This window comes from Melozone crissalis, unplaced genomic scaffold (assembly GCF_028551555.1).
Source record: "Melozone crissalis strain CALT ecotype California unplaced genomic scaffold, PUWL_Pcris_2 ptg000027l_1, whole genome shotgun sequence".
NCBI lineage: Eukaryota > Metazoa > Chordata > Aves > Passeriformes > Passerellidae > Melozone > Melozone crissalis.
The window spans coordinates 66,139,784-66,153,228 of NW_026535805.1; the positions used below are offsets into that span (position 1 = coordinate 66,139,784).

Consider the following 13,445-nt stretch of genomic DNA (forward strand, 5'->3'; position numbering starts at 1 on the left):
CTTGCTTGGCTGGTCTTCTGGTCAAAATGCAGCACTTTGGAGGTTAAATAAAAAATGCCAGATTCTTTATTTTGTGCCAGATGAAATGCAAATGAAAGCTGAAGAACTTCTATAACATCTGCTGTGGAATGGAGCAAACTGTACGTTTCCTTTTATGCAGCTTGAAATGCTGTCCTGCATACACCGCTTCTTTTGTAAATACAGCTGACCACGATTTTAAAATGATCTAGTTATTTGACTTTGCAGTGGAAGTGATTGGTAACCAGCAATGTGGTGTTTGTCCCCGGTGCCTGCAGCATCGTGGTGTTGTCAGGCCAGCTCTCAGGTCAGGGTGTGAGGTGGTGGAGCCAGGAGGGGCCAGGGCTCTGCTTTCCTGTCAGACATGGCCTTGGCAAAGGAGGGCAGGATGAGTCAGTTGTGGCATTCTCACATGTGGCTCTGCTATACTGTATAACTGAGCAGTGCAGAATGCCTTCAGTCCTGCTTTCTGTCCCATGCAGTCCCTTGTGGGGTCGACATTGGAAGTGGATTCCCCCTCTCCAACCCCGTTCCTGTGTTTGTGGGTGTGGGAGGGTGAGGCTCTGTGTAAAAGGGAGTGCTTTGAAAGGCCATCCTGGAATTCCTATAAAACCCCGTGTTTGAGGCTGTGTATGTCACATGCAGGCACATGCCTAGCTGTAATTTTGAGACAAAGTCTTTCATGTTTCCCTGTCTTTGGGAGGGGACTGGGGAGGATCCTTAGGTGTTATTCCACAGTCTTAATTGAAGGGATTGTCAAGCATTGGAACAGGCTGTCCAAGGAGGGGATGGAGTCACCATCCCTGAAGGTGTTCAAGAAAAAACTTATGGCTGTGGTCTGGCATAAGTGATGGTTGGCCTGAGGTTGGACTTGATGGTCTCAGAGGCGTTTTCCAACCTAAATGATTCTGTCATTTTCAGCCCTCAGCAGTGGAAGAGAGACAGTTTTGCTTTCTTCAGCTAATGGCAACTTCATACCTTTGAAATGGACTGTGACACAATTCACTGTTGTCCACTGTGTCATGGTTTCTCACCATTAAGAATTGCTCTTTTTGGTGTAAGAAGCTCTCCAGATTTTGGGGGCTTTTGAAACAGTTATTGCATTGTTGTAAAAGATCCTCTAATGCAGGGCTCTTATGAAAAATAACCTGTATGACTTAGTGGAGAGGAAATGCTCTTGTGAACAAGATAATTTAAGAACTTGGGAAGAACTAGGCTTCTTCCAATTCATGATTAATAAATATCAAGCACCTTCACTTTTTAAGGGTTTATTCCTTTTAGCTTGAAGAAATGTTTCTTGTGTGATTAATTGTAGGAATTAATTAGTTGTGGGAATTGGTGACTTCTTAGATTTGATTCATGCAGACAGTGAATTGGGACATCTATGAAGTGTGGAAATGAGAGAATCAGAATGATGGTGATAGTTTTCTTGTCAGAAGTGTTAAGTATTCATTGGGAAATAAGCAAAGTCTTTATTTTATTTAGGTAGTTATTATTTTTTCATGGTAGCATAGAAGGCTATTGTGTACTGTACATCTGGGTTTCATCTTACTTTTTATTCTCTCTGTACTTTGGGCCTTGTGAGAAGATAAACAAGATGTTTTTTTAGGATTTTTGTATGAAAATAACCTTGTTTTCGTTAAAGCTTTCATGCTAATAATGTTAATCTGCTTGGGTTGCCTTGAAGTTTATTATTCATTATTAAAATACAATTAACAAGTCAAAATTAAGGAATTCCCTTTGGGATATTCCCCTTACCCCACTGTCTGAATTTCACATAGCATACCAACTCCTGTATGAAGATAACTTGGGACAGGTAGAACTGAATTTGGAGCTCTGACTTAGCCTCAGTCATGCTTCTTACCTTACTTGTTGGGTAGGACCTCTTTGGTGCAATTGTTTACACATCCAATGTATTATAATAAGTGTACATGAAAGACTTGCTAGAAGGGTTTCAGGTGGACAGCATCCTGGGGCATGGGTGTGGTGGCTTGTTTTGAGCCAAAGCCTGCAATTCTTGTAGTACAAATTCTTGTTAGAGTTCACAGGTGAGTCTCAGACAACCCCCAGCACAACTCTGCCTTTTATGCGTGATTTAGAGCACATCAGTGTCATCTCTGTATTCTTGAAAATGATGTTTTATGATTCTTTTTGCACAAATTGAGTGATTTCTTCCTCATGCCACTTGTGTTTATCCTTTCTTCTAGTTCAAAGGCTACAACTTGGTTGTAGAACTGTGAGCTTGGGATTTTAGTATTCTTGCAATTGCTGAAAGTTATAAGAATTTTTGAAGACTTTTAGCCACAGGTATTCCACTACTCTGCCTCCTGTGCATCTGATGTCTAATGTGCATTTTGGAACAAATCCTCTGTGCCTCCAGCAGGTATCAACTGTCTTCACATGCCACAGTTCCTTAGATATAAGGAACATCACCTAGCTAAAACATCTCACATCTACAAGGGAAACACATTTTTGTTTAAAGTACATTTTTCAGCTTTGTCACTCACATTTTACCTTCATGTGTTCCAGCTTTCATCAGAATAGGAGATGAGAGGAAGTTCCGCATCTCTAATTAGAATTTTCTCAAAGCTGACTTTGTACAAAAACTTCTGGGAACCCAAGTCGTCAAATGCTTTTGATAATGCAGGAGACTGTGTTACAGGGCTTTTTTTCCTTGAATTTTCACAAGGAAGTAGTTAATTCAACATGGGACTGAGGTCTAATACCACATAAAGTTACAAAATGATCAACTTTGATCATTTGGTTCTTTCCTCTCAGTGGAGAAAAGTTATAAAAATTATGCTACGATGAAATGGGGCATGGTTTTTTATGTGTTGTAGTATTATTTTACCATTAACGAAATGAATATTTCATGTGAAAAATATTGAGCTCTCATTATCTAGAAGTGCATTCATAATTGGTTGCAAGATTTGAAAATGCAACTTGTAAACACTAGAGCTGACCAAAAATCTTTTATGCATTTGGACGCCATACATGACAATAGTCACACTGATACAGCTAACAAGGATTATTACTTTTATCACATTTCATACCATACAATTTGTATCAGATAACCTGTGCAAAGCCTAAACTTATTTTAGATGCATTATTTTATATAATTATGGCATTTCAAATAAATTTTGCTTTGCTTTCCAAAAAGTCATCAGCTAACATCTCAATTTATATCTCTGTAAGCCTGAATTTACAAAATACCTGTGCTTAGAGGACAACAACCTAAAAACTTGACCAGGAAGTTTAATTACTCCTTTAAAAAAGTAATAGCAGAAAGCCTTAAATCTACATTCAGTGTTTATCCTCAGCAAGTGACCTGGAGCTGAGCAGTGCCATTGATACAGCAGAAGGATGGGATGTCATGAAGAGGGACCTTGACAAGCTGGAGAAGTGCTGCCATGAGAACCTCATGAAGTTCAGCAAGTCCAAGTACAGGGTGCTGCACCTGGGTCAGGGCAATCCCAGATGCAAATACAGACTGGGAGAGGAACTCATTGAAGGCAGCACTGCTGAGAAGGACTTGGAGGTTCTGGCAGACAAATGCTGGACATGAGTTGGCAATGTGGCAATGTACCTCTGCAGTCCAGAAAACCCAGCTGCAACCTGGGCTACATCCAAAGCAGCTTGAGCAGCAGGGCAAGGGACAGGATTCTTCCCCTCCACTCTGCTCTTGTGAGACCCCAGCTGGAGTGCTGCTTCCAGCTCTGGAGTTCTTAGCACAAGGCAAATGTGGACCTGTTGGAGCAAATTCAGAGGAAGGCAACAGAGATGATCAAAGGGATGAAGCCTCTCTCCTGTAGAGGCAGGCTGAGAAAGCTGGGTTTGATCAGCATGGAGAAGAGACAACTCCAGGTGACTTTTTCAAGGGGTAGCAATTTTAAAGTAAAAGAGGGAAGAATAAAGTTGGATGTCAGGAATGCATTCTTTTCTGTGTGGGTGGTGAGGCACTGGGAACAGGTTGCCCAGAGGAGCTGTGGATGCCTCGTCTGTGGAAGTGCTCATGGTCACATTGGGTGGGACTTCGAGCAGCCTGGTCTAGGAGAAAGTATCCCTGCCCATTCCAGGGGGCTGGAACTGCATGATCTTTCAGGTCCCTTCCAACAGAAACCATTCAATGATTCTCTGTGAAGAATTACTCATCTTGGAGTACTAGCTAATGGTAGACATAATGCACATGCAAGTTGGGGTGAGGCAGCTTGCCTCTCCAGGTTTAGAGTTACAACAGAAGTGTTTTAATTTCCATAACTTATAGTAATATATTTTTAAAACCCCTGAGAAAACACACACACACAAAACCCCAAAACTCAAACCTACAGACTTCTAGAGATGAGAACAAGGGAAGAAATCTGCTCATCTATCTCCATTACTTCATTTCTATCAATGAAAGGCCTCCTGTGTTTGAAATGGTTCTTTTCCCAGTAAAGACTTATGATTCTTTGTAATTTGGGTTTATTTCAGACTGTGTATTTGCATTCCAAAGTCCAAACATAGATGCCTGTGTTACTTCTCATTGTCTGACTTAGCTGTCTTGCAGTAACCATACAGATGTAATGCAAGTTTACATAAAGGTTTTCGGAAGTATTAATGGCACTTGTTATTCCTCCCTCCACACAAATTGCTGTGGTTTTAATGTATAAATATATGTGGAATAATAATTAATTGTGGAAATATAATCACAAATATTATTATAATTTCTAATTATAATGTTCTCCATCAAAAAGTTCTTCAAAATACTGTAAATATCTCAGCTTTCTATATTGATAGCAATGTCTGTGAGATTCTCCTCTGAAATATAGATTTGTTGGGCTGTTTTCATTTTAGAGAAGGAGCTATCTTCTGTTATGTGTCATTCCTTTTGCATATTTGAGTTCTTGAAGGCTGAATTTAGTTGTAACTTCAGTATGCTCATGAGGTTTTTCCTGGGCACAGGCTGTCGTCAGCAGCTAACTTTAGCAGGTTATTGCAGGTAAAACAAGGAAAAACAAGCTGGTTTTAACATGGGTAAGAGTGGGTTTGTTTTTTTTTTTTCATTTTCAGCTTTATTTTTAAGCACTTTTTTTACTTCCTCTCACCAGAGTGTTTGGACAGAATATATTTCCATCTGTCTTAGGTAAACCTTAAAATAGTTCCAACTCCTTGATTTCTGTATGCTGTCAGCTGCAGGTTCTGCAGACCTTTCTGGTCTGTTCTGCCTCTCTCACCACTACCAGCGCCAGCTTAATGCAATGCCATCCAGTAAACAACTTGTAATCCAGGGTGGGGAAGGAGGAAAGTGTAGTCACGGTATAAAAACCATTAGGGTTGTGAAAGCACACATTAGAGTCTTCCAGTGCAGCTCAGCTGCCACTGTGCAGCCATGTAGTGCTTGCTGTGGTACGTGCACCCTGCCATAACTCGTACTGTTATCGCTGACAGATCTCTGATTTCTCACGCCAGTGTTGGTGATGAGCAGTGAAGCATGGAAGCAGGTAAAGCTTCATGAATCCAAGTGATAAAGATCATGGCAGAAATACATGAGCATAGTACAAAACTTCACTGTAGAGAGACCCTGTTTTCTGCTTTTCAGCTCTACTTCCATTGCCTTACACTCCTGTCTCCCTTGCTGTTCTCAAGGTGTGTATGTCAGAATTGTACAACCTTGCCCATTGTGTCAGTAATGCTTTCCCATTCCCTGCTACTGCTTTCATAGTCTCCTTGCCATAAGCAGGATGTTCAGTGTACATTCTGAGCCTTTCCTTGTTGGTGGTCCTTGGAATCTGGAGGAAACAGTATCTGCTTGTTGCTGTTGGTTCAAACCAGGAGTAAGGAGCTCAGGCTCTGACAATAGTAGTCTGCTGGATTTCAACTAAAGAGGGTTGTTATTGCCCTTATTTTTTAAAATCCTTTTCCTGTAGGTTCCTTTTCAACTTATTCTGCTATTTCCTTGAACTCCACAGATCTTTTCTTGACATTTCATTAACCTGCATTCTTTGCTTTCAATCACTGGCTTCAAGTGTTGGAGATCATAAATGGAGACTCACAGAGACATGTTTAGCAAAGGCTGCTGCTTGTCATCCACACCTCTGTATTGCATCACATTTTCTTGGGCTGGGCAAAATGCCTATGATGCACATCTGGCATGCTGTTCGAGGAATTCCAAGTACCAGATGAATCCCAAGACTGGAGCTGGCTACCACAGTATCATGTTGTTACACATTTGTGGAACCAAAATTGCATTAATCTCTTTGATTGTAGTGCCAAATTGAAATTTCTTGTTTAGGCCCTTTTCCCATGCAGCACAGTCTTGTTTTTCAGGTTTCTCCTTCCCATTAAAATGATGTTCTTTAACTTTTCTTTACTATGCGAATTTTCATGTTTATGAATGTACGTAATTTGGAATGTTCTCTGTTCATATAAGCCTTTTAGCATTGATGTTCCTGATGTAACCATGGGTATTTGCAAATCAGCTATGCCTTAATGTATTCTTGTGCTGTTCCTGTACGTTTCAGTGAAGTGAAAGCAAGGACTGAATAGGGCTCATAGAGGTATTTGTCATTGTTTTCCTTCTTTTTGTAGCTAAAAAAACCCATAAAACCATTTTTCACCAAATACTTCAAAGCTCAAACATACATGGGCAACATATGTGTGAAATGTGCCTGTGAGTCTTTGTCTCCCCTTTGTCATCTGTTTTTTGAAACTGTACTTTTGATGTTTGGGTTCTCGTAATGCCACTAGGCGTTATTTTATCTGTTCATATTCAGCATAATTTTGATTGTATCAGAATTAGTTATAGCTTTTAAGTAAAAAGGTTTTATTTATTCTTTAATGCACCTTGCTCAGATAATTTCACCAAATGTTCAGCCATCAAATTATTACTGTTAGTCAGAATGTAAATTAGAGGCTGACGCACTTGCCTCATCAGCTTACAAATTAAGCAGTTAATCAATTTTGGTGTGATATTCCCCCATGGGATTTGTGTTGCTGACTCACATATGCTCAATATCTTCTCCTTTCAACAACAAGCAGGAGTGCAAATGAAGCTTGCTCCCAGCTGAGCGCTCTCTGGTCACAGCATTCCAAATCCATCAGTCAGTGTATCCTCCTGATAGATGTTATTGTCTTATTGCTCCTGGTTGCCTCTTTCCTGAGCAGTACTTGAATACAAACCAGACAATTAGATATGCATACTTAAAAGCCAGTAGTGAAGGCAGTGCTACAGGGTTATTACGTATGTTATTGATGGGGTAAACGGAACATGGAAATTCTGCTTATGTCTAAATATTTCATACAGTATTTTTGTTAAAAAGCAGATGTGTCTGTATGATTTCTTCAATAGATTTGTGATATTAAGGAACTAATTTTGCAAACTAAATCCTAAGGCAAGCTTGAGGAAGAAGAGGATAATTTGGTAGATGAACAGAAGCTGAAATAATTGTTGAGGTCACAGAAACCCTACTTACAATTTGGTCTGTTTACTGAGTGATTTAAATAAATAGAAGCAAGAATTTACTCCTCTGCCTTCACTCTAATATTTCTTTTTATTTCTGTTGTATTTTGGGACAGATGCCACCATTGCACCACAGTGCAAACCTGTATGTCCTTTTTTTTTAAAGTGAATAGTTTTGAATTATCTGACAAAGTTGTGCTATTTTTGATTTACTAGGGGTTTTTTTACTAAAAAACCAATAATTTTCTTTGCCTTTGGACAAAGTTTTATGAAATTGATTGATCTAAAATTAAACAGTAAGGGTTAGGCCTCAGCCATACTATGTATGTACTATATATTGAACCATTAAACTGCCTTTTTGGTGTTGATTGTCGTCTCTGTCCTTATATAATCCTGAACTCTGTTGACAAAATCCTGAGTGTGGCATAGCCCAAGAGGGAAAGCCAAGCTTCCCCCTTCCCTCGGTGATAAAAATACTGTATTTTTATATCTGCTGTGGTTCTAGCATTCACCAAAATGGGAGTCCAGCCAGGCCTTATCAGGCATCATATTATACATAATTGAGGTTCAGGGTGTGGATTTGTTTGGGTTTGTTGGTTTTTTTGTTTTTTTTTTTTAAAACAGGTCATCAGTTCCTCAAGGCTCCTGTAGGCATCCTGCCAGTTCCTTGCTATCTAGACAATGTTATGGAAGTAAATAAAGGAGCTCAAAGTGAGCCACTGGGGAAAGAATCATATGGTTACCACTTTGAGTAACTGTGTTGGTTTGCAGCAAGAAAGTGTTTATAATCAGATGGCTTATTCATCCTTCCCATTGTTAAAACCTCTCTGTGCCTTTTTTGCTTGCCAATTAATGTCACTTTAATTTTCATACTTACTACTGTCTACATTAAAATCTTACTTGCAGCCATTCTCTACAAGGTGGAGCTTTGAGCTCTTCAGTTAGTAGCATGTTCGACCTCTTTCTTTTTTGTACTTCTCTTGTGCTTTAGAAATATCACCCATTTCTTAGCTTCTGAAAGTGCACAAGTCTAGCCACATGCAAAGTAATTGGCAGAATGCTGTTGTCAAATCCACCTGCTGTGTCTTAGTTCAGAAAAATAATCCTGCATTACTTAGTCTGTAGCAGGAAGGGAAAAAGCAAGGGATAATGGAGTAGTGAATTCCTGTAACTACCTAAAGAATGCAGAAGAAAAGCTACCCAAGGAATGCAGAAGAAATAATGATGCAGGAAGCAAGTGATACAGGGAGAAAGTGAAGTTTCTGATGTTGGTTTGAGGATGAGAAGTTAAGTTTTTTTGTGCTTGCTGTTGTAGAGTACAGCTGGATTAATATCTCTCCAGTTTCTCCATTCCCTGGTCATAAAGGTACCCCACACCATGCAGGACAAAAAAAAAAAAAAAACAAAAACAAAAACAAAACCACCCAAAACCCACTTTCGACTAGAGCAGGTTGCTCTGAGCAACCAGTTATGTATTGAGAGGTGAAGGAACAGTGAGGTAGTAGCAGTATTACTTTTGCTGACTCCTGAAATTCAGCTTCAAATTGTCTTCAATTAAATAGTAGCTCCTGTGTGCACAGTGGCATGCACACAGTGTTTTCTGGTAGCCATCAAATCTTTCTGCAGCGATTTTGAATCTGAAGTCTGAAAATGCTTACAGAAACTGTATTGTGATTTTATATTTTTTCCTCGCTTTATTATTCCTGTTAGCAGAATTTCAGGTCCGAAAACACCTCATTTTCTCAATGAATTTAGCTAAGGGATTTCTCTTCTAGTGAATGAAATATGCGTATGAAATATGAGCTGCTTTTTTTTTTTCTAGTAGTAGGAAGAATAAATAGAGATGCTTTTGTAAATTCTGAAATTAGCCAAAGAGAAGCAAAGGGGAGGAAGGAATGCATGGGTAAACAAGGAAGAAAAGTATGAGAAGAGCACAAAAGTTTATTTTATTTCTCTAATCTAGAAGCTGGATAATGCTTTGCTCAGTATTTTTTTTTAACTCCCCAGTGTTTTCATCTCCCTGGTGTTTTTTATCTCCAGTGTACAGGTCTTACTTTCATTGTCTTGATCACTTTGCTAGAAGTCCTGCATGGTCAGGCACATAACTGTCCATTTTACCACAGTCTAATCTCACTGAACCATGTGAAAAATTAAGTACCATGAAATGTGTGTTTTGGGTAGACTGGGTAGGTGACCCTTCCCAAACTCGAGACCTCTAGACTTGCAAAGTATCTTAAGTGAAAACCTACATGTAGAAATGTTCAGCTGATTTTGCAAAGGGACATGCACTGCATATTACAATGTTAATTATTAGTTACAAATTGTAATATGCTAGGTTTATTCTTTTTGCCTTCTTGAGCAGAACAGTGTTGCAATATGCTTTTTGGGACTGCCTCAATTTATCTCTGTGCAAAAACAGAAATCTTATTTTTCTTTTACAACATGCTGGTCATATTTGCCCTCTGACCTTGAAAATGCAGTGTCAAGTACAAAAACAGAAGTAAAGGAGACATTTGCTTCACCCCAGTTTGTTAATCTACCAAAAGCAAGTGTGAGTTCATGTTTCATTTGAGCTACACTGGCCTCTCCTCTTGCCATGTATCCAGATTCCAACCTGGGTAAGCCTTCCAACCACAGAAGAAATTCATGTTCAAAACTCTTGAAGCAGTTTGACAATTTTGGTACTGTACAGTCAGAGAAAATTAACATACCAAGAACTTTTCAGAATATCCTGAGCCCTTAGAGCTCTACCTTCTCCTATTCTTTCACACTCAGAGTCTTAACTATGATCTTAATTTTCTGTAAAGAGAAGGGATTATTAGGAGATAAAATTAATATTTCTACTCTGCTAACTGCAGTGTGGTTTAGAGTCTGTCGCATTCTATACATTTCCTTCTGTTCCCAGAGAGGCTGATATTTCTGCACAGCCTTCTGATCACTGATGTCGCTTCAAACTCTCCAAGGTTCTACCTGCTGCATCTTCACCAAAGCAAAATGTTTCTTCAAGTTGCTTCAGGGGACACTAATCCAGACATTCAGCTTTCAAAATCTCTCTTGTTCTTGGAATCTCCCATCTTGCTTGGAGAACATACCAGAGGAATATTCTTTTCTTTGAAAAATGGAGGTGTATCATATTCTAGCCATGGGAGCCTGGACAGAAACCTGGCTGACTTGCTGCTATGTGCTTCACTTGGTCTGAGCTGAATTGCTCTCTAAGCTTTATTGATGTAACTTTAAAATGTATTTAGTCCTCACCTTCTTGGTTTTAGGTGGGAATGTTGTCCAGAGTGAAGAGGTGAATGAATGTTCAGGGAATGCCAATTAAAAAAATAATTCACTTTTGACTGAATGTTGTTTCTCTGTGCACAGTGTTTTTTATATGTTTGTGAATTTAGGAAGATTATTAGAATTTTATGGGAATGCTGTCACTAATTTTTTCAGAGATGTGATGTGAGACTAGATGCATCTTTGGTCTGGCAATATATTTATGTGTTAGTTGGACAGTTTGGTTCTACTATGCTTGAAAATAGTGTTGTTATGTTCAGACAGGAAAACAAGAATAATCTACGTCACTCTGAGGGATTTTAGTAGATGTAACAATCAAGACTAACTCTTATCTCTTTAACTGCACTAAGGCTTTTTTTTGCAGATCTACAGGTGAAACATTACTATTTCTACATAAAATGGTATTTATCATGTTGCAGGATACTAATAATTTATAGTACTTGATTCTGTCTAGTCAAGTAGATATCTTAAACTGACCATATTTCTTTCATTTCTTTCAGTGAACAACCCTATACCTTCCAACCTGAAATCAGAAGCTAAAAAGGCAGCTAAAATACTAAGAGAATTTACAGAAATAACTTCCAGAAATGGACCAGATAAAATCATACCACGTGAGTAAAGAAAATACTAAAAAGTAAGGTAAATTAAAAAAAAAAATAAAAGAAAATTTTAAAAAAGGTTTTAGCTTTGATTCAGCTAAAACCTTCAGCACTCCCTGTGTTGCAGTCATGCTGCCTTTACCAATTCCCTCTGTTTCCACTGACCACAACTTAGAGATGAATGAAAATTTTGGGTGCCATAACTTCTTTGAAAATATTTTGGAAGTAAAGGGTTTCCGTTTGCTGTATTCTTGGCAGCTGTTACTTACTGGGAGAGATCTTTTGAATGTTTACTGCTACAAGGTACCTGCATTGGAAGGCTTCCCCCAGGATGGACAGACTGACTTATGCTCAACCTTATAAATGTGTTTTCTTAAGAGAGAACCTGGCCTAGTGGCTCTAGCTCTTGAATATCTCTGTTGATTAGAATTAGCTAGATGAAAATAAGTTGAAGCAAAGAAATCAGGCTGAATTTCCTTTTGATACTGGTTCAGAACTCTTATTTGCTGCTGTCCTCTTCATTTTTGCAGTTGTTACTCTGTGTTTCTCCTAGTGTCTTTCTCTATCTGGTGTTACTGGTTGTGGTTTTAAACCCTTAACTGTTATGTTCTGGAAGGTCTGCAATAAAATTTGCAGGATGATGACACATCAGTATTTGCCACTGTCTAACAATACAAGCTTGTTAGGCTGCTCTATGTTGCTGTGATTTAAATTTGGACTCCTCCAAAATTTGTGGAGACATGGTTGTCAAGTTATTCACTGCCTGTTTTCTGTTTATCTTGCCAAGGGTACTCACATGCAAGGAGTGTGGCACTAAACAAACTAATTCCATACAAGCTAATCAGGACTGGTGGAGCAGTTTGGCAGTGTATGGATTGTCACAGGCTAATGTGACCTGCAGATGGGTTTGCAATTCACTGTGGTGGAGGTGTCATTATTAGTTCAACTTTTTTTGCAGTTTTCTTTCAGCTTTTGCTTTGATTATTTGACTTTTGTGTTCATATTTGTTAAATATTGAGTTTTGTTTTCCCCTTCTCTTAGAACTTCTCTTACAAGGTCTTGAATAAATGATCTTGCTGTTTCAGCTCACGTAATAGCCAAAGCCAAAGGCCTTGCAGTTTTGTCTGTTATCAAAGCTGGATTTTTGGTGACTGCTCGAGGTGGAAGTGGAATTGTATTAGCTCGTCTTCCTAATGGAAGTAAGTGGGTATTTTCCTTTTGTACTTCATAAGAAGTTAATAAAAAAAGATAAAAATATATTTTTTCATTATTCTTTTTACAGCATAAAACAGGAGATGTATGATGAGTCAGGCAAGTTGGTGACAGGTGACAGTGTTTGGTGTGAATGCTGTTTTCAAGTCTTTGTTCCTTTGTTTGACCAAATGCAAATCTCTCCGTATCTTTGTGGAAAATAATGAAATATAAAAGTACATAGTATAAAATTGATTACAAAAATTGATTATATCTGATTATGAAGTATATGATACATAATTTTTAACAAGGAATTGTTTAGATTGTGAGTGTTTGTATTTCTTAAATCCTTTCCTGTAGCATTATAGTTATGATTCTATTGTAGTGGTTTTGAACATAGTTTTAAATAGAGAATTTGTTAGCATATTTAACTGTAATAATGAAGTGAGTATTTCTTGTTATATATGGTTAAAATTCTGTAAATGGATCTTGTTTTACACAACAGCCTGGTCTGCTCCCTCTGCAATAGGAATTGCTGGTCTTGGAGGTGGATTTGAAATTGGAATTGAGGTATGGTTTTGCATTTGAAGTACTTGTTGGTAACTTTTTTTGCAAGAAATTAAAATACATTCACGAAGATCTAAATGTTAGTGAGATAGTAGAATCTACTTTCAAGTCTAAAAATATTATTATGAAATCCATTTATGCAAGACAAACAAAAGAGGAGTTTTAATCCTATCAGTCAAATTGTTAGAAAACATTTAGATGGAAAAAAGGGACATGACACTAATTTCCTTATTTCTCACTTCTAGCAGACTGAATTTTTCACTTACAGAGAGCTTCCTGTCAGTGTTCCCATACAAGACAATTGAAGTTAATTGAAAAAGCATCCTGTACTTGATAGTGTGTTAAAT

At 38.3% G+C, this 13,445-nt stretch overlaps 1 protein-coding gene across 3 annotated transcripts in view; it reads left to right on the forward strand.

Moving 5' to 3' along the window:
* The window catches only part of SH3YL1 (SH3 and SYLF domain containing 1), a 45,179-nt gene that overhangs the window by 667 nt on the left and 31,067 nt on the right, over positions 1-13,445 (forward strand). For 2 of the 3 annotated variants that reach the window (XM_054279930.1, XM_054279933.1), the window contains exons 2-4: positions 11,242-11,352; positions 12,426-12,539; positions 13,037-13,101. In XM_054279930.1, coding sequence (XP_054135905.1) covers positions 11,242-11,352; positions 12,426-12,539; positions 13,037-13,101 — 290 coding nt within the window. Of the gene's footprint in view, positions 1-11,241; positions 11,353-12,425; positions 12,540-12,622; positions 12,656-13,036; positions 13,102-13,445 lie in introns of those variants that run through there. The other variant, XM_054279934.1, reaches the window with a different exon arrangement.